Source organism: Octopus bimaculoides, chromosome 14 (assembly GCF_046866305.1).
Source record: "Octopus bimaculoides isolate indiv1 chromosome 14, ASM4686630v1, whole genome shotgun sequence".
Taxonomy (NCBI): domain Eukaryota; kingdom Metazoa; phylum Mollusca; class Cephalopoda; order Octopoda; family Octopodidae; genus Octopus; species Octopus bimaculoides.
Window position 1 is genome coordinate 52,378,831 of NC_142941.1, and position 27,390 is coordinate 52,406,220.

The window sequence follows — 27,390 nt, forward strand, 5'->3', positions numbered from 1 at the left end:
ATCGATCGTCGGAACCGGGTGTAGGGGCGAAAGACCAATCGAGCCGTCTAGTAGCTGGTTCCCTCCGAAGTTTCCCTCAGGATAGCTGGCGCCAGCGGGAGAACGACACGCAATTCCGTACGGCAAAGCGAACGATTGGAGGCCCCAAAGACGTTGACGGCCTCGATCTACTCCCGAACTCGGAACGGGCGAAACAGGCCGCTCCTCTCCCGATCGGAGGCGGCTGTACGAAAAATCGTTTGCGACGAATGCACGGTGCCAACTGGGCCACTTTTGGTAAGCAGAACTGGTGATGTGGGATGAACCGAACGTCCGGCTAAGGTGCTCTACGCTTCGCCCATTAGATCCCCGAAAGGGTGTCGGTCGATATAGACAGCAGGACGATGGCCACGGAAGTCGGAATCCGCTCAGCGGTGTGTAACAATTTACCTGCCGAATCGACCGGCCCTGAAAATGGATGGCGCTGGAGGGAATACGAGAGAATGCTGAAAAGTTCCTGGCTTTGGGTAAAAGAAAATACTGGAGAATTAGTTAATTATGATTTTATTCAACATAATCTCATCTCAGGTTCACACAATTATTACAGCAGTAGTAGCAACAGCAGCAATAAATCTGTGAGCTAGCGAAATCATTAGAACGCCAGACAAAATGTCTGGTGGTATTACCCCTCATCCTTTCGGGTCGATCAAATTAGTACCAGTCGCGTACTTGGGTCGATATAATCGACTTAACTCCTCCCCAAACAAAAAATTTCAGGCCTTGCGTCTTTAGTAGAAAGGACTATTATTGTTATTGTTGTTATTATTATTATTATTATTATTATTATTATTATTATTATTATTATTATTAAGGCGGCGTGCATTCCTCCGAGGTCGTCTTTTCCTTTCATCCTTTCGAGGTCGATTAAAAAAGCAGTACCTGTTGCGCACTGGGTCGATGTAATCGACTTAATCCCTTCTCCCAAAATGTGAGGCCTTGAGCTTCCAGTAGAAAGAATTATTAAGGCGGAGAAAAGAACTACACACACAAATCCCCGATTCAAAACCTGCTTGAAGGTGCTACTTATCCCAAACATGAATTCCTGATCCCGACAGAATATGATAGAATGACAGAATACTTGAGTGGAAATTCCGTCAAATGATAACGTCGTGAATCCTATGGAATGAATAAAATATAAAAGGTCTTACGTAGCGCCATCTGCCCTTTACATACATACATGCGCATATATACGAATGCACCGGTATCGCCTATTAAAAGATATCTCGATATATGTCAGAATAAAGAAGTTATGGTTTCTGTCCATACCTTCATTAGAATTAATGTAAGCGACGTATTTAAGAAGCCATATCTATAAGTCATCCGCCATTAGGCACTATCAATCTCTTTAAGTACCACCATTTATCAAGATGTTATTAAATGACTTCAGAGCCACAGTCCATATAGTCTTGCTAACTGCAGGTCTTTGTATATGTGATAATGTCGTCCGTAGTTTAATATTGCAAATATTTCTGTATTTCAGCCATTCATGTATGTCTGTTCTCTTCTAGGTATTTTCGAACCAAACTGTGATGCTGAAAAATTCCACAATAATTTACTCAAGTGTAACAAACACATTAACTTCATCTTTCCCACTGAAAGACTCTTTTCTGTTCACTCTGGAACATTACATATGTCCGAGGAAAGATGACCGCACACCAGCCACGCAAGAATGTTTCATGAAACACCAAATGAAGCTGACCCATGTTACATACACAACTGAAGCTCTCATAGGCATAGTAATTCTACCATCAGAAATGGACTGCTCACACTGCGTGGTACAATGGATCATCGAACCAGGTAAATATACGTATTGACCGCACACCGTTATATCTTTCGAAGTTTCTCTTTTATTATAAGGCGGCGAGCTGGCAGAAACATTAGCACGCCGGGCGAAATGCTTAGCGGTATTTCGTATGTCTTTACGTTCTGAGTTCAAATTCCGCCGAGGTCGACTTTGCCTTTTATCCTTTCGCGGTCGATAAATTAAGAACCAGTTGCGTACTGGCGTCGATCTAATCGACTGGCCCCCTCCCACCAAAAAAAATTCAGGCCTTGTCCCTAGAGTTGAAATAAATTTCTCTTCTCTTATATGATGTTCTGGACCAATGAGGTATCGAAACTGTGAAGTTTAACTTAATTAATTTACACCTATTCCTTTGGAATCGGTGTGTCACTGGACACAAGCAAAAACAAAAAAAAAGATGTCCAATGGACGGGCTAAAATGTATAAAGTTTGTGAAATCTGTGGCTATCGTTTCTTGAAGTGCGGTTTTTTTGTTTTTTTTTTCTCTTTTTTTGCTTTGTACCAAAGCATTTTTCTCCAACCTCATCTGCATGAAGAATATGTATCGGAAATTTTGATAAAAATTACCAGAGATTCTTTATTGTGGTTAATAACACAATTTGTAGACCCAATTTATGAATACTTAATACAAATTTAACAAACGGTATTATTTTATTACAAAATAAATTTTGCAATTTCAGCAAATTTACAATTATATAATTGTAATAATCGTTTGTTTTTGTTTATTTTTTTCATCAATGAGTTCTAATTCCTAACTTATAAACATTACGCAAAACTCTAAGTAGCGACATTGGTTCTGCCATAGCAACTGTTACGGTAATTCAAATATTTAAGTTTCAACAAATCTACTGAAAGAAGAAAAATCCGGCGATGTTTCTTGTTCTTTACTTACATGGTTTACTCTTCCTCCACACAGGCACAAGGAGTGGCTGTGTGGTAAGTAGCTTGCTTACCAGCCACATGGTTTCGGGTTCAGTCCCACTGCGTGGCACCTTGGGCAAGTCTTCTACTATAGCCTCGGACCGACCATAGCCACATTCAGTGGGTCTGAATTCGGAACCATATGGTTGGGAAGCATGCCTCTTACCACACGGCCACGCCTGCGCCTACATATATATATATATATATATATATATATATATATATAGCTATAAACACATATATATATATACATATATATATATGTGTGTGTGTGTGTGTGTGTGTGTGTGTGTGTGTGACGGGCTTCCTCACAGTTTCTGTCTCCAGATTTATTCACCAATCATTGTTTAGTTCCCGTCGCTATAATGGAAGACACTTTCCCAAGGTGTTGTCGAGTGTGATTGAACACGAAACATGCTTGTTTAGTGACGAAGCAAATTTCTTAGCCACACTGCCAGGTCTGCACCTATGTTAAATATATGGCTTATGTCCTCAATGTCGTTACATAGTGAAGGTTGTTTAAAGCCTAACACTCGAATATAAGAATGCTGTGAGACGCATGAATTTTACCGGTTATTTCTTTCTTTTCATTTTCTATTCTAGTGAACTTCACATCAAGCACGAACCCGAAAAACTATGCTGTATGTATGAATATCACCGTAGAAGCACGTTCTAAATTCACCCGTACCGATATTGACTTAACACCTGTATCGAGAAAAGAAGTCACTGATGAAAGCAAAATCAAATGTACCGGAAACGGAAATTATACTGACTTAGCAGGTATAAGCAAATGGTGCACAAAACACTGCTCAACTGGCAACTGCCTCTCAAAATATTGCAAGTGCGACAACCTGCAAGATATAAAAATGGAATTTCCTTGTATAACTACCCCAATGTATTATGGGGTACCTGGTATGGAAGACTGGTGTGACATCAACTGTGCCAGGGGATTTTGTCCATATACCCATTGCGATTGCAGCGGCAAAACTTACCCGACAACCACGACGGCACCTACAACAACACCAACAACATCACAGACCACTACACCAACAACAACACCAACGACAACACCAACAACAACGCCGGGTACCACGCAAAGTACAACCCCAGAACCGATTTGTGATCCAGTTGATACATACGAAGTCGTTCCTGGTATGGATATGTGGTGTAATGTCAACTGCAAGGCTGGCTTCTGCCCAGGGTCACATTGCACATGTCGTCCTGGTGACTCAGGAGGGACAGCTGCAGCGACAGCAGCGACAGCAGCGTCATCAACATAAGGGGACTGTATCATACAAATATATATACATACACACAGACACACAGACACACAGGTATGTTGTATATATATATATATATATATATATATATATATATGTGTGTGTGTGTGTGTGTGTGTGTGTGTGTGTGTGTATGTATGTATATATGCATGTATGAGTGTATAGATATACATATATATATATATATTTATATGTATGTATATGTATGTATGCAAGTATGTGTGCGTATATATATATACATATATGTATGTACATTTATATATATACATATATATATATATATATATATATATATATATATATATATATATATATATATATATATATATATATATATATATATATAGATATATATATGTGTGTGTGTGTGTGTGTGTGCGTGTGTGTGTGTGTGTGTGTGTATGTATATAATCTTTTATTTTTAATTTGTTTTATATTTCACTCGTTTCCGTCATTAGACTACGGCCATGCTGGGTCACTGCCCTGAAGAATTTTAGTCGAGCGAATGGAGCACAGAGATTAAATTTCTTTTAAACCTGCTACTTATTCAATAGCTCTGTTTTGTTGTACCGCGTATGTATATGCGTACATATGTATGTCCGCATTTATGTATATATATATATATATATATATATATATATATATATATATATATATATATATATATATATATATTATAAAGGTGTGTCTACGTTTTATTATGATTTCATCAGTTACTGAGATTTGACTCTTATGGAATATTATATCAGGTGCATCCCCATCATTATCATCATCATTACCATCATCATCATTATTATTATTATTATTATTATTATTATTATTATTATTATTATTATTATTATATGAAACCTCACAGCTTATTTTGCTGGGTATGATGGCACAGCCAGCAGACTAATGTGACACTTGGTTACTGGGAATGCTTCAAGAACCCTGCGAAGAATTCTTACAGTTCCAAGCAATACTGATTCTTGTAGGTGTTCTACCTTCACACTTGCTCCGATCTTTTACAGCCACGTTGGTAACTGAGTGCTGATGCTTCCAAATGCACCAATTACTGTTGATATCGCATCTAATCTCTTCATTGTCCACAACCTTCGTATTTCCCATTTTAAACTGTCATAGTTGTTTATTATTTCTTCTTCTTTCACATTGATCCTGCTGTCACTGGGGCATGCTTTGTCGATTACCATACGTGCTCTTTTTTGTTTTCCACTACACAACAATGTCCGGTTTCGATGTCTGGTCGGGTGATCGCACTGGATCATTGCATCTGCTGTTATTATTATTATTATCATTATTATTATTATTATTATTATTATTATTATTATTATTATTATTATTATTATTATTATTGAGAACATCAAGCGGGAAGACTTGGTACTGCACCGGATAAAAAGCCGAAAAGCATTTCTTCCGTCTTTATGTTCTGAGCTCAAATTTTTTTTCTGACGTCAGCTTTGCCTTTCATCTTTTCTGGGTCGATAATAAAAAGTACCAGTTGAGTTCTGGGATCGATGAAATCGACTAGCCCCCTCCTCCGAATTTGCTGGTCTTGTGCCAAAGTTTGAAACAATTATCATTATTTTTATTATTATTATTATTGTTGTTGTTGTTGCTGTTGTTGCTGTCATTGAGTGAGAGAACAGTGTATGCCATCAAAGTGACACTGGGGTAAAATATACGAAGCTCAGTATACCCATCATGACTACCCGTCTGATAAGGGTACACCAGGCACATGCATCACAACTATATGTGCGCGACATAGTGATCTCATATCAAGACGAACAGACCTTACAGATGGGACCCAGTTAGAATTATCTTTAGGTTGAGTCGCCCATCCCGCTCAAAAGGTCCTTGAATAAGGGTTGTTTAAGGATGTTTCCAAAGGTGAATTATTCAAACCACAAAGAATTACTCTCAACACATGGCTATGATGCTCCCCCACAATTTCTGCTTGCGATCAGAGATGGACATATCGTCAGCCACTAAGGGACATGCTCAAATGGTTAAGGTCAAACAACTGACAAGCAAATCTGTGGTATTGAGCAGAATTTTTGCTATAGTCCACATCTTTTATACCAAGACAAAACAATGTACATGATAACACTTCCAATCAGTTAAGATGAGAAGTCATGAGAGCCACTGCCTGGTACTGCATCCGGACATTTATTATTATTATACGGGAAGCGCGTGGCTTAGTGGTTAGAGTATTGGGCTCATGATCGTAATATTGTAGTTTCGATTCCTGGACCGGGCACTGCATTGTATTCTTGAGCAAAAACTTCATTTCACGTTTAAAAATGAGGCAAAAATGACCGGTGTCCAATCCAGGCGGGGAATATATATATATTTGCTGTAGTCCAACTTTTATACCAAGACAAATCATGTACATGATATGTCTTGGTATAAAAGATGGGCTTCAGCAAATATTCTGCTCAATACCACAGATTTGCTTGTCAGGTGTTTATCACTGCAAAATTTTGGGATTTCTGTTCAAATTGCGTTTTTAAATAATTAAATTGGCATTAAATACATTTTCTGCATATTTGAGGTTTATTAATTTTTTTTTAATTATTAAATTACTTCATGTGAGCCTTGTAACTGTAATGGATGATAAGAGATATGAGTTGACGGTGATGATGCTGGCGATGGTTGTGATGGTGGTCTTGATACTGGAGGTGGAGGCGTTGGTGGAGGCGCTGGTGGTGGTGGTGGTGGTGGCGGCGGTGGTGGTGTTAAGGGTTGTATTGCACCATAATGGCTCGGTACTATAATTTTATTTCTTTCCATTTTTTTTCTATTTTCATTTTATTTCATTTTATTTTTTTCTTGCAAGGGTGAGGTATTTAAACATTTTAAGAACTAAGCAGGACCCAGCTGCAGATTGGAATGGTAATTTTGCTCTTTGTGCTTCGTTTGGTACAACTTTTCGGTCTCCGTGGCCACGCTTGGAACCGATAGGTTTACATATATCCTGGGGAGGAAAACAAATTTCAAAACAATGATTATCTCTTCGGTTGAAGGGGAAAATAAATATAAATTAAATTAAATAAATGATAAATAAAACTGAATTTATTTCGATGGTTTTTGTTTGTTTCTTTGCGTTTTTTTTTTTGTTATTTTGTTTTACTCTTTTACGCTTTTACTTGTTTCAGTCATTTGACTGTAGCCATGCTGGAGCACCGCCTTTAGTCGAGCAAATCGACCCCGGGACTTATTCTTTGTAAGCCTAGTACTTATTCTGTCGGTCTCTTTTTGCCGAACCGCTAAGTAACGGGGACATAAACACACCAGCATCGGTTGTCAAGCAATGCTAGGAAGACAAACACAGACACACAAGCATACACACATACATACATATATATATATACATATATACGACGGGCTTCTTTCAGTTTCCGTCTACCAAATCCACTCACAAGGCTTTGGTCGACCCGAGGCTATAGTAGAAGACACTTGCCCAAGGTGCCACGCAGTGGGACTGAACCCGGAACTATGTGGTTGGTAAGCAAGCTACTTAGCACACAGCCACTCCTGTTTTGTTAGTTATGTTTTTAATAAGTCTCCATTAGGAGTAAGGGGTGCAAACCCCGGTTCTTTTCAGGTCCACCGAATCAAGTGGCAGTAAATTATACTGAGCACAGTGGGGGCTAGTCGACTGGTACTTATTTTATAGATCCGAAAAATCGACCTTAGTGGAGTTTGAACTCGGAACGTAAAGAACCGGAAGAAACGCCGCTCCCTCGCCCTAGTTCGCGCGGGATGCTTCTCAATGCCTCCAATTTCTACAGTATTGGGTCAAGAGCCAGTACAAGCAGAAGAGAGGAGAGGCGACACACTTGACGGACCGAATGCATGATGTTGAATGGTTCCGATTGGCCACTATTCACCCGAACTACCGAGAAAATGTCGCTGTATGTTGCAGTGATCCAATCACGAAAAACGGGACCGAAACCGGCCGCCGTGAGAACGGCCACCAAGTATTGATGGTCGACTCTATCGAAAGCTTAGATAAATTTTGCTTCTGTTTATAAAGAAAAACAGTGATTATCAAACCACTGGTTTCGCAAATAGCCAGTGGGCTTCTACTGATGTCGTGCAAAGAGACCAGACACCGATACCAAAGACCGACGAAATGCCGCTAAGCATTTTACCCGGCATGTCAACGATTCTGCCAGATCACCATTTTCCTAACTATTACAATATTACCATGCAAATATTGAAAATTAAATTTGATACTATTTGCTAAGCTCCAAATCACTTCTTTCTTTTGGAAGGTAAGTTCTCACTGCGGAGAATTGAGTGTCCTGGCTTCAAGGACAGAAATGTAAATATATGCCCTGCATAATTACCTTCCAAATGAGAGTCTGATGAAGGAATGGAAGTGTTCAAGAGGTTAGCGCATGACATTAAATTTCGTTTTAATTATTTATACTTTCATATTATTATAGAAAAAAGGTTGGGCGGTTGTTCTCGTCTTTATAACATGTTTCTAGTGAGTAATAAGGAGTAAACGAAGGTGTGACGTTGAGGTTTATTTGCGAAGTTAATAATAAAGCGTTGGCAGCTTTCTTGCAATTTTTCCTGCATTATCATTGTTACACACCTTTTGTTAATCCTGCATGACGTATAATCTGGTGCGTATCAGGAACCAAACGTATCAGATAATTGGTTGTGTACCTGTAGCTATATTTGTATGTGTATGCTTTTGCCCTCCACACACATACGCACACGTTCATACACACACACACACACACACACATACACACACACACACACATACACACTAGATCTTAGCCTGTTAAAAATTTCCTCAGCTGTTTTGCCAGTCATGTATGAATTGTCCTTGAAAATCTTTTAAGTCGGATTTTTTAATCCAAAGAAAATGATTAGATTCGCTATTTTATATAAATAAATCAATAACCAGCTAATCGCAGAAACCAGAAACACGTTTTCTTATTAGTGTATTTGAGCATAATTATATTAACGTGTCCGACTGATTAAAATTCTATTTATTATTAAAATTTATTTATTTGTGCAGCTGAGGATAGCCCTGTATTCAAATTGATGTAATGATTGGATTGTTCAATTAAATGGAACCGCTTGAAACCGTCGTACTGCATCACTTCTTGATATCTTGTTGCCTATTTTGATTTTATATATATATAAATATATATATATATATATATATATATATATATATATATATATATTTTATATATATATAAATATATATATATATATATATATATATATATATATATATATATATATATATATATATATACGATGGACTTGTTTCAGTTTTCGTCTGCCAAATCCACTAACAAGGTTTTGGTCGGCCCGAGGCTATAGTAGAAGACACTTGCCCAAGGTGTCACGCAGTGGAACTGAACCTGGAACCTTGTGGTTGGTAAGCAAGCTATTTATCACACAGCCACTCCTGCGCCTCGTCAATTATTTCTGCGAAGTTCGGTGCAATCAACTTATGCTGTTACCATTAACGCTGTGTATTTGAGTTTGCCAGGGTGAGTCAATTAATCCAATAATGTCTTCTTTGAGCATTCTGTTTAATTACCGATCAAGTAGAGTGGATTTGTAAACACAAGTTTAAAATCTGGATGCAGAATAGAAAGCATTCTGAGCGAATCGAATGTTTGAAAGGTTAGAAAACAAACCACCAAAAACCGGTTAAAGCGGTGAGTGGACACTAAATCAGAAAAGGAATTGTATTCTTGGAGAAATGCAAAGAATAGTGTTAGCTCAGCAATGAAGCTCGGTGAGGAAACGTAGTCGACAGCTCGGGTAGTCTTTTACCTTAAATTCAAGCTAACTATACCTTTTGATTGGCGCAGCGAAATTAATTGAAACTACCGACACCATATTTTTGTAGTCTTTAGACAATAACCTTAGAGTACACACAACTGATTACGAAATAATTTTCGGAAGTATTTGTACCCGTGTAAACAGAGAGCCATTTCAGAAAAGTCTTTTGAACGGGTAAGTCTACGATAGAGTCTATTAATGCAGAAAGGATACTGGTGAGTAACGCAGACAAAACAGAAGAGCTTACTAATTCTTTTCAACTTGACTCAACGTAATAAAAAAAAAGGTACTTTTGAAAAGTACCCCCCCCCCTTTTTTTTTTCTTAATTAGACCAGAATTAAGCAGCATCGTAGCCTGGACATTTGAGTGCGATCATGTCGCAGAAAATTTTCGTAGACATAACATACTAGACCTCGACGAGACTCTGCTCCACAAAAGAAATCACTTTTCAGGGCTAGTTTTATTTCAACATTCAAAAATACATCTGTAGCTACTATGGTTGAGCCACTGCAGCATTATTTTCTGCTTCAACAGTAGAACCATAATTCTGAGAAACTTTCGAGGCTATTTCCAAGTCCTGCGTTCGTTCCACGATTCAAACCTAAGCTGGAATCTTGCTTCCTTGTGATCTGGTTCATATAGGAGTAGAAGAAATTCGAGATGCGCTAGAGAGGCTGAAATATTCAAGGCGGTGCTCCAGCATGGCCGCAATCAAAATGACTGAAAAAAGTTAAAAGAATAAAAGAACATTTAGAAAATTACTATTTTTAAATCTCACAACTTGAGATATTCAGCAACAGTACTTTGGAGTAAAGATTGTTTGCCAACATAACAAAGCAGTCCTGGTTTAGGACGAATGTTGCTGTAATTTAGCCCCAGGAGACATCGTCTCCAGCTGGCTATACGGCACGATCTGTCTCCTTACATTTTCGAACAAAGGAATCTAGCACCCCCACTCAGCTCAAAACAATATTTTTGTATCGCGATTCCCAGGTTATTTCCCTTCATCAGCACAGAATAATTGTTCGGCTAGAGGTGGCGCTGCCAAATTCCCGCTCGAAATATATAGTTTTCAAAGTAACAGCTAGTCACTGATCTATAAATTAGAAGGTTACTATATATATATATAAATTACATTCGTCCTAAACCAGGACTGCCATGTTATGTTGGCAAACAATCTTTACTCTAAAAGAACATTTCTCACTGTATATATCAGCTTTATACTTCTTAAGTTATAGTTAAGCTGACATGCTCAAGAGATCTTTGGTGTTTATTCAACAAGAAACTCCATTGTCGATTGTTTGGAAGTGACAAATTTGTGTCGCGCAATGACTTCAATGGTTAGTTGAAGGAAAGTTTTAAAATAATTAAGGTGCCATTATAGGTAATGCATGCACATGGTGAAGCGGTGTCTTCTTTGAACGTATTAATTCAGTCAGCTGTTAGTTTAAGTCCAACAAAGACAAGCGGCCAATGATTAAAGAGATCCGGAAGGTATAAATATATTGCTATGAATATGATGTAAAGTAACCAGCTTTCTTTCTTTTGAGATAGATCGTCACTTCACTAAAAAAAAAATTCAAAGAAAAACAAGTACAAAACACATCAAAACGAGGAGTGGATACGCATGAACAATATTTTAAAGATTACATAATGCAGTATGGCTGTTATCACTCCTAACTTACTGTTGAACCTGTTTGCAGTATTGAACGTCAAACTTGTCATGACATTGTCACGTGATGAAGCCTTTTTGTTACATTTGTTTATGAGCTGCATGTTTGGTCAACAGTTACACTTCAGCGAATTCGCATAACTAAAATTATATCACTGAAGCGGATCGGGATTTGGCACCGCTTTTGCTTCGAATTACATACATACATACAAAGGTTAAGACCCTTTCGGTCATGACTGACTATGAGATTGCACCTAGAAAGTTCCCTTCGGAGGCACAGGTCCGAGCACGGTTATTTATGGAAAACCAGCAGTCGCCCATGCATAGCAACCTCTCCACACCATCGATGTTATCCAAGGGATAAGAACACAAGGACATTAACCCCCAGTGATGTCACAACTCATTCCTACAGCTCAGTGAATTGGAACAACGTGAAGTAAAATGTCATGTTCAAGAACACAACACAGAACCTGGTCCAGGGATCGAACTCACTACCTCATGATATATATAGCAGTCACTATATTCACTTCCTCATCGGTAAATTTTGATGAGTGTAAAGTTATATAATCGGTTTGTTACCTAACACTACATTGTATTCTTTACACGAAACCCATTGACGCTCGAGAAGGTGAAAAAATATTTTACGTTTCGAGCCTACCTTCTTCCACAGAAAGGAACACGAGAAAACAAACAGAGAGAGAGAATAAAAAAAGCTTTAGCGGCTTGACCGCTAACTCCACAAGTTTTTTATTCTCTCTGTTTATTTCGTCGTGTTCTTTTCTGTTGAAGAGCGTAGGCTTGAAAAGTAAAAGACTTTCTCACTTTTCCGAGCGTCAAACTAATGCACCTTCTTGTTGTTTATGCACCTGTCTTCGTCTTTTGTTTTTCTGTAAATTTCAACTATATATATATATAAATATATATATATATATATATATATATATATATATATATATATATATATATATATATATATATATATATACATATATATATATATATACAAGAAAGTTAGGGGTTGTGAATCCAACCCACTAAGGAATAATATGTATCCAATATACTGCCGGAAGAATACCCAATTATTATTACACTAGTGTTTTTCCTTCGTATTATCAAGTGCAATAAATGGGTGCGGGTAAAAGGATATTTTACCCTTAATTTATATAGCAATAAGAAAATGGAGGGGAATATGTGGTATTCATCAACCTGCAGACATTGTATTGTGTCAATTTACCTGTTTATTTGTTAACTGAGAGGGCAATAATAATAATATACGAACATATGTGACATATATATATATATATATATATATATATATATATATATATATATATATATATATATATATATATATATATGTATGTATGTATGTACGTATGTATATATATATGTATGTATGTATGTATGTATGTATGTATGTATATATATATATATATATATATATATATATATATACATATATATATATATATATATATATATATATATATATATATATATATATATATATATATATATATATATATATATATATATATATATATATATATATATATATATATATATATATATATATATAAGATTCAGTTAAATTAGGTACTTAAATTGAGGCACCTCGTTAGGTCGGAATAATATGCACACACAACAATATTACGTAAATATCAAACTTAGTACGTAAGTCCCGGCCGAATCACAAACTACCTTGATATTTAGTGGGTTGACATGACCACAAATAATTTTCTTACCACTGGCCAGTAGACATCAAGGAACTCCTTAATAAATAAACCTAATGGAGCCGCACCCTCCTCTCTTGTTAGAAGTAAAGATAAACGGGTCACTGGAGTCAATTATTTCTTTCCCTTCCTAAAACCTCTACGTACCTCTAAATTTCTGTTATGATCAAATATACACTTTTTCTGGTAAATCCATTTAGTCAGTTGAAATAGTAGCTGAATCACTGTAAATGTTTTTGCTCCGTGGATTTTAAACTGTTAAATCATTTCGAATGTCATTTGTTTTGAAGTTTATGAATTCGTCTGAGGAAAACGGTTTCTTTACAATGATGTAACGTTTTTATTAATCAATTAAAGGAGTCTTTAGAAACGGCCGTAATGGATTGACAGCTGTACCTCTACTGCTACTCACTTATATTGGTCTTTTGAACTAGCTGCTGCAGAGGGATAATTGGGTCTGCGGCCCAAAACAAAAGAAAGCAATAATAACGAAGCACTTATTGGTATCCTACAAATATGGTATTACTTTAAATTTAGTTTAAATGAAAAACTTGTAAGTTCACAAATTTGGGGGTTCAAACGAAATCATGGACTCTTTCCTTTCCCTGTTCTCACTTCAGCCTTTCTCTCGCCTCACTTCCTTATATTTCTTCATCCACTCTTCTCTGATACGCACCAGATTATACGTCATGCAGGATTAACAAAAGGTGTGTAACAATGATAATGCAGGAAAAATTGCAAGAAAGCTGCCAACGCTTTATTATTAACTTCGCAAATAAACCTCAACGTCACACCTTCGTTTACTCCTTATTACTCACTAGAAACATGTTATAAAGACGAGAACAACCGCCCAACCTTTTTTCTATAATAATATGAAAGTATAAATAATTAAAACGAAATTTAATGTCATGCGCTAACCTCTTGAACACTTCCATTCCTTCATCAGACTCTCATTTGGAAGGTAATTATGCAGGGCATATATTTACATTTCTGTCCTTGAAGCCAGGACACTCAATTCTCCGCAGTGAGAACTTACCTTCCAAAAGAAAGAAGTGATTGGGGGCTTAGCAAATAGTATCAAATTTAGTTTTCAGTATTTGCATGGTAATATTGTAATAGTTAGGAAAATGGTGAGCTGGCAGAATCTTTGACATGCCGGGTAAAATGCTTAGCGGCATTTCGTCCGTCTTTACGTTCTGAGTTCAAATTCTACCGAGATCGACTTTACCTTTCTTCTCTCTCCTTCCTAGTCGATAGAATAAGTACCAGTGGAGCACTGGGGTCGATGTAATCTATTTATCTCCTCCCCTAAATTTCTGGCCTTGTCCAAAAGCTTGAAACCAATGTTATTATAGTTAGGATATAGGGAATTTTAATAAACACACACACATACATATACACACACACATATATATACTTATACAGACACACACATGTATATATCCGTCTTTTCTGGATTTTGTTTCGGTTTTGGCCTTTTTTTAGTTCCAGTCCATTCTTGGTCTGATCCTGGTCTTTTCTCTCTTACACACTTCCTGGTTTCGTCTCGGCTTTTTCTCGTTCTCGATATTTTTTCTTCGTTTTTGGTTTGGTATCGGTGTCTGGTCTCTTTGCACGACATCAGTAGAAGCCCACTGGCTACTTGCGACACCAGTGGTTTGATAATCACTGTTTTTCTTTATAAACAGAAGCAAAATTTATCTAAGCTTTTGATAGAGTCGACCATCAATACTTGGTGGCCCTTCTCAAGGCGGCCGGTTTCGGTCCCGTTTTTCGTGATTGGATCGCTCCAACATACAGCTACATTTTCTCGGTAGTCCGGGTGAATGGTTCTTCTTGCACCTCTAAAACATCTTTCAAAATTTGATCAACAACTTCCACATATTTGGTGGGGCCTAAGGCTTATCCTGGTCACCCAAATTCATTCTGTAGTAGCGTCTGTAACTGATCTAGTATTTAACACCCTTCACGATTTTATGTGATACATTCTTTGTTCCAACATAGTATCCGCACACATAATAGAAATATTCTGGTGAATTGTTGCATCCTCTGGTAGCCATGGTCAAAACAAATTAGAGCAGCGTTCAGGATACAGAGCTGAAAGAGGAACGATATTAGTCCTATGTCAATATATCCCTAAATGCACAGTCTCTTTACTACACAAGAAGGGAGCCCATCAATTCTATCTGACAGAAATGAAATTAGTATACCTTTTACATACATACATACATACATACATACACACACACAGAGGTATATACATATATACATTTATACATAGATACATACATACATACATACATACATACATACATACGTACATACATACATACGTACATACATTCATACACACACAAACACAGGTATATACATGTATACATACATACATACATACATACGTACGTACGTACGTACATACATGCATACATACATATATACACACACAGGTATATACATACATACATACATACATACGTACATACATACATATTACACGCATCATTTAAATGAAAAAACATGACATGTCAATATTGTTCGTTCTGGTCCTTCATTTTTAACGTGATCTCAAGCACGCATGACACAAACCCTCTTGTCACGGGTTCGCGTCGAACTTCGTTACTGTGTCAGGTATCTGAAGGATACGCATGCACAAAGAAAAAGTAAATAAGGAAACTCTTTGGCCAACCCAGTAACATCATTACACATAAACAGATAGAATTGGTTTAGTTTTCAAATAAATTAATATTAGAGAGATGCTATCGTCTCTATATAGCTTGAAATAGAATGACGACTCTAAAATATAGTCAATTGAAGTGATAACGTTTTTGAACAGCTCAAAACTCAACTGCATCGTTGAGTTTACGTTTACATGTGCACATGAAGTTTGTATTTAAGCATGTATGTATCCATTTATTTAGAGGTCTGTTGATGGAATTAGACAGATAGATAGATAGATAGATAGGTCTCTTTATTAGCCACACAGGGCTCAACACAGAGGGGACAAAATACAAATGTAGAGTTTTTCTTTTCGAGGGGGTCGAAAACAAAGCAGAAAAAAAAACAAAAGTGGGGACAACGATGAAAAAAAAAAAAAAAAAAAAAAACATCGCAAAACGTTTGGGGTATTTACAAAAAATACGAAATAATACAAAAAATTCCCAATAAATGGGGAGGTTATCCGTGGAAAGAAAAACCTACGAAAAGACCACGGTAACCTCGGTCTTTAGCGTCACAGTTTGTTAAATAAAATTTCTCTGTTTACAAAATTTTAAAACGTTTTATAGAATCATGGTCAAGGTGGCTTCGTCATTTTTACGTGCCATTCTTGCTACATGTATCCATCTTTTTGCGAAACATTTGCTAGACAACACTTGCCTCTCTACTCTCACCTTCCTTTTCAAGTGATACTTGAAAAAGTTGATGAGAGATTGACCAGAGAGGAAAGTATTTGTCTCTAATCCTTTCAGACGCGTCCACCAGATGCATTCTTTGGCCATAGCCACAAATACGATAAATACAGCTCTTCCTTCCCGTTTAAAGGAAGGAGGCGTGACGATATTGACGATAGACTCGGTTGATAAACCGACTCGTCCCACACGCGACAGCAGTCGTTCGACATAAGCCCACAGCTCCGAAATGGTTGGACACTGCACGAGTGCGTGCAGAACGGTTTCATCGCTCTGACCGCATCTCGGGCAGGTCGGCCCCACATTTCGCGAGCCGTGTCTATAGAGCTTATCCCGAACGGGTAGCGCCTCACGGTAACACTGCCAGGCCAGGGATCTCTGGAAGTTGTCCATAGGTCCCGGCCCGAAAGTCGTCCTGAACAGGCGGGTCAGGTATTCCTCGTCGACGCCCAGGTTCGCCCCGAGATCGTCGTCGTACCTGCCCTCCACTAATCCCCTATAGAATGACTTCGTTGTGATGCAGCCGCTCAAGGTCGACCCGGGACGGCAAAGTTGTTGCAGAGCAACGCGACACTCACGGTGCCATTCGCCATTCCTCGGCCTCTTTTTGATCCACGACTGCAGCTCGGTCATGGAGACGAGCTGCGGGAAAGCGCGTCGCACAAACGGCGACCACACCTGCTCACCGTCGTCTACGTAGAGCCGGAGATGTCGCAGTCTCAGCGCATGTCTGCGCATCATCAACCACGGCATGCCCAGCCCTCCTTTCAGCGGGTGTTGGCAACAAACGGATCGCCTCACCATCGGAACGCTTCCTTTCCACAAAAAGCGGAAGAGGATGCGCTCCATTTCGGTGATGGTGCGATCGGGACAAGGCACAACGGTCAGGCGGTATTCGATGACGGACGCGATGTACGCGTTCGCCACCTCCGCCCGACCTTTTAGGGACAGCTTCCTCTCGGACCATTGCCGGCAGAGAGTGGCCACCCTACTCGTTATCTCGTCCCAGTTCTTCTCCGTTTGCAGGTCCGGACCGAACGAGACTCCGAGCAACTTGACCGGACCGTCCGTCCAGCGTCCCACTACTGAGGCGCTGCCGGACGGTATGGGCTTGCTTCTCCAGGTGCCGAGCAGCAAACCCACCGACTTATCCCGGTTGATTTTCGCTCCCGTCACCGCTTCGTAGTCTTTCAGCGTCTCGCCGACAAGCTCGATGTGCTCGTGGCTAGACGCTATGACGGTGACGTCGTCCGCGTATGCCGACACGCTCGTCCCGCACCCCAGTTCTCGCGGGATGCCCCTCAGCGTCGCCAGCTTCCGCAGTAGTGGCTCGAGAGTCAATACGTACAGGAGCGGCGACAGGGGGCATCCCTGACGAACCGAACGTGCAATGTCGAAGGGTCCCGATAGACGTCCATTGACGCGAACAACCGAACGGATGCCTGTGTACAAGGCAGCCATCCAGCCGCGGAAAACGGGACCGAAGCCGGCCGCTTCGAGGACGGCCTCCAAGTATCGATGGTCTACCCTATCGAAAGCTTTGGATTGATCCAAATTGATCAGGGCCCCACCCATTCCAGGTTCCTTAACTACCCTCTCTATGATGTAGCGCATCAGATAGACGTTGTCATGGATGCTCCGGCCCGGCACGGCGCACGTCTGCTCCGTGCCGACCAGTTTCTCGATGACAAGCGCCAACCGCTTGGCTAACACCTTGGCCAAAATGTTCATGTCTGCATTGAGCAGAGTGATGGGCCTAAAGTTATCTATGGCGTCCCCTTGTTTGGATCTTTCTTCAGCAGCGTTACCGCTCCTCGGCTCACAAAACCGGGAATGCTCCCGTTCTGCTGCCAGTTGCAGTACACGACCGCCAAGACTTCTCCAAACAAGTCTGGCATACAGTTGTAAAGCTCGTAGGGCAGACCATCCAAACCCGGAGATTTGTCCGTCGAGCAACCCGCCATCGCGTCCCTCACCTCCTCCGCCGTGATGACCCCTTCGCAGCACTCCGCCTCTCTTGCCGAGAGTCGTGGCAAGCTGTGCAGGTAGGCACTAAAGTCCACCCTGCCTTCTCGCTCGCCACTCCTCCCGAACAGTCGGGCAAAATGCCGCTGAAACGCCTCGCACATCTTGCTCGGCTCGAGCAATTCGCGCCCCTGTTCGTCTACCAGAGACCGGATGGTGGCTCTGTTACCCCGCTGCGCCTCCGCCACCCGGGCCTCTCGTGCGGCTCCAACACCTTCATTCCTCAGAGCACGCATCCTTGCCCTGACAGCACACCCTTCGTGTTTAGCATTGAAGTGTTGGTCGAGGGCCAACCTCGCCGTTAAAACGTCGGATGCGATGCCACTTCGCAATGCCTCTTCTAACTTTATCACTAGCTCCCCCTCTTCTCTGTTCCTCTCTACAGCTAGTGCCCTGCTATACCTTATTGCTTCCGCCCTTACTGCTCTCTTGAGGGCAAACCACCATTTGTTGTTGACGATGGCTCCCGTCAAAGCCCTCTTTACTAACGTGCTAATCCGGTCTCTGAAAACCTGTCTCGACGGGAAAGACGCGTTTAGTTTCCAGTAACCGAGACCCTGCCTATGTGCATTATCTAAGTCTAGCGTACACGTCACAAGTTTGTGATCCGTGTAGCTGACTATGTGGAACTGTGGACATCCTAAACTATCTCTATCTCTTGTCCTACACACTATCCTATCTAGATACGATCTCGACGACCCAATGCGGTTGCTCCAAGTCCACGTTGGCACATTTGGGTGGTCGAGTCGGTACCTGTCAGACAACTGGAAGCGTCTGAGCAGGTCTATGAGGCCTTTGCATCCCCTTCTAGTTTTGTCACTCCCCACGTAGTCTAGATGCGTGTCCAAGGTAGCATTGCAATCCCCCACCTAAAAGTAAGGGACGAGACGTTCCCAGGAATACTTCTAGACGTCGAAAGAAGTCTGACCGACCTGTTAAAGGAGGCACATAAACTGCCAGCAACCGAAAAGCGCTTCCATCGCTGCCGTCCACATATAGGACAACCAGTCTACCCTCCGGGTCCGTAAATATCGTCTTTACTTGGAGATCCAGACTCTTGCGAAAAAGAACCGCCGTGCCGCTACCGCCCATCCTCGGCAGACAGGGAGAAAAATAAATGTTAAACTGTCCGCCAAACATGGACTTTAGGGCCCACGGTTCATGGAGTCTGGTCTCACTAATGGCTATGATATCCAAATTGTGTGACTTGATGTCATTTAAGAGGTACCCTTGTTTCCAAGGGGACCCTAAGCCACGCACATTCACACAACCAATCTTCACCATGATTCTATTTATACGTGTGCTTTAAAGCACAAAACAAAAGAACAGAGTGTTACTTGCCGTTAGAAAGTTTTGTTTCCTCCTTGGATTTTTCACCAAGGAGGCTATTGTACAATTTCTTGCACAAATATTTCTGGAATCCCCCTACCGAGATGGGGTAGAGGGATTTTATTGTGTTGTGTAATGCTGGTGTTACATGAATAATTTTAATGTGTTTTGGCGGTGTTGTACGTGGGTGGTTGTTGGTTTTGATATCGTTATTTGTGATGTTTGTTTTAGAGTTGATGTAATTCATCAACTCTGTGTTTGTACTGTCTATTGCTGTTAGCATTGTTTTTTTTATATTACTATTGGTGTTAGTAGTATTTTCGGGAGATGTGAATCTCCCTGCTTTGTTTGTGTTTGCATTTTGTTTTGTTTTCTTCTTACTGCGCTTCCTCTTTCCTTTCGTAGCTATTTTCCACTCCTCCCCACTCTCTTCATCGGATGATGGGAGATCTGAGGAGTCAGAAAGAGGTAACGGCAAATTTTGTGCGTCTGTGTGTGTTTCTGTGAATGTTTGTGTTGCTGTTTTTATTGATGTTGGCTGCTTGTTATTTATGTGTGGTGTATGTGATATGGGGGAGGGAGAGGCAGTCTTGGAATTTTCTTTTTCTTCTTCTGTTTTTGCAGTTTCTGTTGTCTTTTCTGTTGTGGTTATTGCTGATATTTCTGTTGTTGTTTTTTGCGTTGCTGGTGGTGTTGGTAGTAAGGTTTTTCTGTTGGGGGTATTTGGTAGTTGCTTCTGTTGTTGTTGTTGTTGTTGTTGTTGTTTTTGTTTAGCGGCCAGAGGGCAGTCCTTTTTCAGATGTGCTTCGCTGTTGCATAGGTAACAGCGAGGTCGCCTGCCCTCTACCACCACATACAGCTTGTGGTCCTCTGCCAATCTAATGTTTGGAGGAATTTTCTGTGAAGCCTCCTCCGTGATGTGGAGAAGGATTTCCAGATATTTCCCTCCCCAGTTCTTTTCCTCTCCGACCGTAATCTCCAAAATATTTGCCTCCTCCATTTCCAGGCACACGGCCGATATCAGCCATTGGGTGTCCACCTCCGATGGCACATTTTTTATCATAACTTTGGTCACTCTCTGTCCTAGATAACTCGGTATCATTACCAAGTCATCTGTGCGGAGAGAGAGTGTCGAAAATTGTTTAGCTAAATTTTCATCCAGAAACCTTACTTGCACCGTTCCAAATTTCCTTCCCCAGGTGACATGATTCTGATAAGGCCAAATTTTTCTAAGACAAACTTCAATTTTATCTGTGCTAACATTTTCTACACGTCTGGTTTTTGTGTTTACCAGTTTATAAATGATGCACTTTTTGTTTTTCATTTCTATAATATCTTTTGGTATGTTTATTCTGACATCATCTTCTTTCGTAAGAAGGGATTTTGTGTCTTTTATTTGTTTTTGTGTGAATGTCACTATTGTTCTTTTTTCCTTTAGAGCATTTGCGAAATTTGTTTTTGTTGTGCTGGCGGACAAGTTCTTCTGGATATTTTTGTTTATGTTGGTGTATGTACTGCCTGGTTCAAAGGTGGTGGTAGTGGCAGCAGAGTTTGTTGAACAGGTGATGGTGTCATTGCTGACGGCCGATAACTTTACTTCCTTGTTGTTGCTGTTGTTGTTGTTGTTGTTGTCGTTGTTGCTGTTGTTGTTGTTGTTGTCGTTGTCGTTGGTGGTGGTGATGATGGCGTCAGCAGCAATGGTGCTTACGTCAGAGATATTTGTGACGGTTTTTACGCATGGTTTTGTAACCTTGGTTACAGTTTTGTTTTTGTTGTTGGTGTTGGTGGTGGTGGTGGTGGTGGTGGTGAGAGGGCTGTTAGTAGCTGCACTCACAGTCTTTGTGACGTTTACAGCAACTGCGTTCCTGTCACTGCATGAGCACGCGCTATTCTGTTCTTTTTTCTCTTCTGGCATCTGAAGCCTCGGGAAATGCTTGTCAAAAGAACAAGACAAGCGTTCCAAAATTATGTTTCTCGACATTTTTCAAATGTCAAGAAGGAAATTTTTGTATTTTGCTAGGGCCGAAACTGCCCCTGGGGGTCAATTCCTGCCCTTGAAAATACACACAAATGAAGCCTAGGTGCTTCGCAACAAAATTATTTAAAAATCCCAACAAAATGTGGACAGTAAATGGTCAAATAAACGTTTACCTTCGCAGCCGATGTGACAGCACGTCCGTGAGAAGAGATAGATAGATAGATAGATAGATAGGTTTCTTTATTAGCCACACAGGGCTCAACACAGAGGGGACAAAATACAAATGTAGAGTTTTTCTTTTCGAGGGGGTCGAAAAAAAGCAGAAAAAAAAACAAAAGTGGGGACAACGATGAAAAAAAACATCGCAAAACGTTTGGGGTATTTACAAAAACTACGAAATAATACAAAAAATTCCCAATAAATGGGGAGGTTATCCGTGGAAAGAAAAACCTACGAAAAGACCACGGTAACCTCGGTCTTTAGCGTTACAGTTTGTTAAATAAAATTTCTTTTATTTAAGCAAGAAACGTGAGTAACTCTCTGTTTACAAAATTTTAAAACGTTTTATAGAATCATGGTCAAGGTGGCTTCGTCATTTATACGTGCCATTCTTGCTACATGTATCCATCTTTTTGCGAAACATTTGCTAGACAACACTTGCCTCTCTACTCTCACCTTCCTTTTCAAGTGATACTTGAAAAAGTTGATGAGAGATTGACCAGAGAGGAAAGTATTTGTCTCTAATCCTTTCAGACGCGTCCACCAGATGCATTCTTTGGCCATAGCCACAAGTACGATAAATACAGCTCTTCCTTCCCGTTTAAAGGAAGGAGGCGTGACGATATTGACGATAGACTCGGTTGATAAACCGACTCGTCCCACACGCGACAGCAGTCGTTCGACATAAGCCCACAGCTCCGAAATGGTTGGACACTGCACGAGTGCGTGCAGAACGGTTTCATCGCTCTGACCGCATCTCGGGCAGGTCGGCCCCGCATTTCGCGAGCCGTGTCTATAGAGCTTATCCCGAACGGGTAGCGCCTCTGGGTAACACTGCCAGACCAGGGATCTCTGGAAGTTGTCCATAGGTCCCGGCCCGAAAGTCGTCCTGAACAGGCGGGTCAGGTATTCCTCGTCGACGCCCAGGTTCGCCCCGAGATCGTCGTCGTACCTGCCCTCCACTAATCCCCTATAGAATGACTTCGTTGTGATGCAGCCGCTCAAGGTCGACCCGGGACGGCAAAGTTGTTGCAGAGCAACGCGACACTCACGGTGCCATTCGCCATTCCTCGGCCTCTTTTTGATCCACGACTGCAGCTCGGTCATGGAGACGAGCTGCGGGAAAGCGCGTCGCACAAACGGCGACCACACCTGCTCACCGTCGTCTACGTAGAGCCGGAGATGTCGCAGTCTCAGCGCATGTCTGCGCATCATCAACCACGGCATGCCCAGCCCTCCTTTCAGCGGGTGTTGGCAACAAACGGATCGCCTCACCATCGGAACGCTTCCTTTCCACAAAAAGCGGAAGAGGATGCGCTCCATTTCGGTGATGGCGCGATCGGGACAAGGCACGACGGTCAGGCGGTATTCGATGACGGACGCGATGTACGCGTTCGCCACCTCCGCCCGACCTTTTAGGGACAGCTTCCTCTCGGACCATTGCCGGCAGAGAGTGGCCACCCTACTCGTTATCTCGTCCCAGTTCTTCTCCGTTTGCAGGTCCGGACCGAACCAGACTCCGAGCAACTTGACCGGACCGTCCGTCCAGCGTCCCACTAATGAGGCGCTGCCGGACGGTATGGGCTTGCTTCTCCAGGTGCCGAGCAGCAAACCCACCGACTTATCCCGGTTGATTTTCGCTCCCGTCACCGCTTCGTAGTCTTTCAGCGTCTCGCCGACAAGCTCGATGTGCTCGTGGCTAGACGCTATGACGGTGACGTCGTCCGCGTATGCCGACACGCTCGTCCCGCACCCCAGTTCTCGCGGGATGCCCCTCAGCGTCGCCAGCTTCCGCAGTAGTGGCTCGAGAGTCAATACGTACAGGAGCGGCGACAGGGGGCATCCCTGACGAACCGAACGTGCAATGTCGAAGGGTCCCGATAGACGTCCATTGACGCGAACAACCGAACGGATGCCTGTGTACAAGGCAGCCATCCAGCCGCGGAAAACGGGACCGAAGCCGGCCGCTTCGAGGACGGCCTCCAAGTATCGATGGTCTACCCTATCGAAAGCTTTGGATTGATCCAAATTGATCAGGGCCCCACCCATGCCAGGTTCCTTAACAACCCTCTCTATGATGTAGCGCATCAGATGGAGGTTGTCATGGATGCTCCGGCCCGGCACGGCGCACGTCTGCTCCGTGCCGACCAGTTTCTCGATGACAAGCGCCAACCGCTTGGCTAACACCTTGGCCAAAATTTTCATGTCTGCATTGAGCAGAGTGATGGGCCTAAAGTTATCTATGGCGTCCCCCTTGTTTGGATCTTTCTTCAGCAGCGTTACCGCTCCTCGGCTCACAAAACCGGGAATGCTCCCGTTCTGCTGCCAGTTGCAGTACACGACCGCCAAGACTTCTCCAAACAAGTCTGGCATACAGTTGTAAAGCTCGTAGGGCAGACCATCCAAACCCGGAGATTTGTCCGTCGAGCAACCCGCCATCGCGTCCCTCACCTCCTCCGCCGTGATGACCCCTTCGCAGCACTCCGCCTCTCTTGCCGAGAGTCGTGGCAAGCTGTGCAGGTAGGCACTAAAGTCCACCCTGCCTTCTCGCTCGCCACTCCTCCCGAACAGTCGGGCAAAATGCCGCTGAAACGCCTCGCACATCTTGCTCGGCTCGAGCAATTCGCGCCCCTGTTCGTCTACCAGAGACCGGATGGTGGCTCTGTTACCCCGCTGCGCCTCCGCCACCCGGGCCTCTCGTGCGGCTCCAACACCTTCATTCCTCAGAGCACGCGTCCTTGCCCTGACAGCACACCCTTCGTGTTTAGCATTGAAGTGTTGGTCGAGGGCCAACCTCGCCGCTAAAACGTCGGATGCGATGCCACTTCGCAATGCCTCTTCTAACTTTATCACTAGCTCCCCCTCTTCTCTGTTCCTCTCTACAGCTAGTGCCCTGCTATACCTTATTGCTTCCGCCCTCACTGCTCTCTTGAGGGCAAACCACCATTTGTTGTTGACGATGGCTCCCGTCAAAGCCCTCTTTACTAACGTGCTAATCCGGTCTCTGAAAACCTGTCTCGACGGGAAAGACGCGTTTAGTTTCCAGTAACCGGGACCCTGCCTATGTGCATTATCTAAGTCTAGCGTACACGTCACAAGTTTGTGATCCGTGTAGCTGACTATGTGGAACTGTGGACATCCTAAACTATCTCTATCTCTTGTCCTACACACTATCCTATCTAGATACGATCTCGACGACCCAATGCGGTTGCTCCAAGTCCACGTTGGCACATTTGGGTGGTCGAGTCGGTACCTGTCAGACAACTGGAAGCGTCTGAGCAGGTCTATGAGGCCTTTGCATCCCCTTCTAGTTTTGTCACTCCCCACGTAGTCTAGATGCGTGTCCAAGGTAGCATTCCAATCCCCCACTAAAAGTAAGGGACGAGACGTTCCCAGGAATACTTCTAGACGTCGAAAGAAGTCTGACCGACCTGTTAAAGGAGGCACATAAACTGCCAGCAACCGAAAAGCGCCTCCATCGCTGCCGTCCACATCTAGGACAACCAGTCTACCCTCCGGGTCCGTAAATATCGTCTTTACTTGGAGATCCAGACTCTTGCGAAAAAGAACCGCCGTGCCACTACCGCCCATCCTCGGCAGACAGGGAGAAAAATAAATGTTAAACTGTCCGCCAAACATGGACTTTAGGGCCCGCGGTTCATGGAGTCTGGTCTCACTAATGGCTATGATATCCAAATTGTGTGACTTGATGTCATTTAAGAGGTACCCTTGTTTCCAAGGGGACCCTAAGCCACGCACATTCACACAACCAATCTTCACCATGATTCTATTTATACGTGTGCTTTAAAGCACAAAACAAAAGAACAGGGTGTTACTTACCGTTAGAAAGTTTTGTTTCCTCCTTGGATTTTTCACCAAGGAGGCTATTGTACAATTTCTTGCACAAATATTTCTGGAATCCCCCTACCGAGTTGGGGTAGAGGGATTTTATTGTGTTGTGTAATGCTGGTGTTACATGAATAATTTTAATGTGTTTTTGCGGTGTTGTACGTGGGTGGTTGTTGGTTTTGATATCGTTATTTGTGATGTTTGTTTTAGAGTTGATGTAATTCATCAACTCTGTGTTTGTACTGTCTATTGCTGTTAGCATTGTTTTTTTTATATTACTATTGGTGTTAGTAGTATTTTCGGGAGATGTGAATCTCCCTGCTTTGTTTGTGTTTGTATTTTGTTTTGTTTTCTTCTTACTGCGCTTCCTCTTTCCTTTCGTAGCTATTTTCCACTCCTCCCCACTCTCTTCATCGGATGATGGGAGATCTGAGGAGTCAGAAAGAGGTAACGGCAAATTTTGTGCGTCTGTGTGTGTTTCTGTGAATGTTTGTGTTGCTGTTTTTATTGATGTTGGCTGCTTGTTATTTATGTGTGGTGTATGTGATATGGGGGAGGGAGAGGCAGTCTTGGAATTTTCTTTTTCTTCTTCTGTTTTTGCAGTTTCTGTTGTCTTTTCTGTTGTGGTTATTGCTGCTATTTCTGTTGTTGTTTTTTGTGTTGCTGGTGGTGTTGGTAGTAAGGTTTTTCTGTTGGGGGTATTTGGTAGTTGCTTCTGTTGTTGTTGTTGTTGTTGTTGTTGTTGTTGTTGTTGTTTTTGTTTAGCGGCCAGAGGGCAGTCCTTTTTCAGATGTGCTTCGCTGTTGCATAGGTAACAGCGAGGTCGCCTGCCCTCTACCACCACATACAGCTTGTGGTCCTCTGCCAATCTAATGTTTGGAGGAATTTTCTGTGAAGCCTCCTCCGTGATGTGGAGAAGGATTTCCAGATTTTTCCTCCCCAGTTCTTTTCCTCTCCGACCGTAATCTCCAAAATATTTGCCTCCTCCATTTCCAGGCACACGGCCGATATCAGCCATTGGGTGTCCACCTCCGATGGCACATTTTTTATCATAACTTTGGTCACTCTCTGTCCTAGATAACTCGGTATCATTACCAAGTCATCTGTGCGGAGAGAGAGTGTCGAAAATTGTTTAGCTAAATTTGCATCCAGAAATCTCACTTGCACCGTTCCAAATTTCCTTCCCCAGGTGACATGATTCTGATAAGGCCAAATTTTTCTAAGACAAACTTCAATTTTATCTGTGCTAACATTTTCTACACGTCTGGTTTTTGTGTTTACCAGTTTATAAATGATGCACTTTTTGT

At 41.9% G+C, this 27,390-nt stretch overlaps 1 protein-coding gene across 1 annotated transcript in view; it reads left to right on the top strand.

Annotated features, from left to right (window-relative positions):
* LOC106877991 (cholecystokinin receptor type A) overlaps window positions 1-4,092 on the top strand; it is a 126,732-nt gene extending 122,640 nt beyond the window's left edge. Inside the window, exons 2-3 of the mRNA XM_089362924.1 lie at window positions 1,548-1,836; window positions 3,368-4,092. Of these exons, the coding sequence (XP_089219050.1) occupies window positions 1,548-1,836; window positions 3,368-4,044 (966 nt within the window). The 3' untranslated portion in view covers window positions 4,045-4,092. The remainder of the gene's footprint in view (window positions 1-1,547; window positions 1,837-3,367) is intronic.
* Window positions 4,093-27,390: the final 23,298 nt, after the last annotated feature.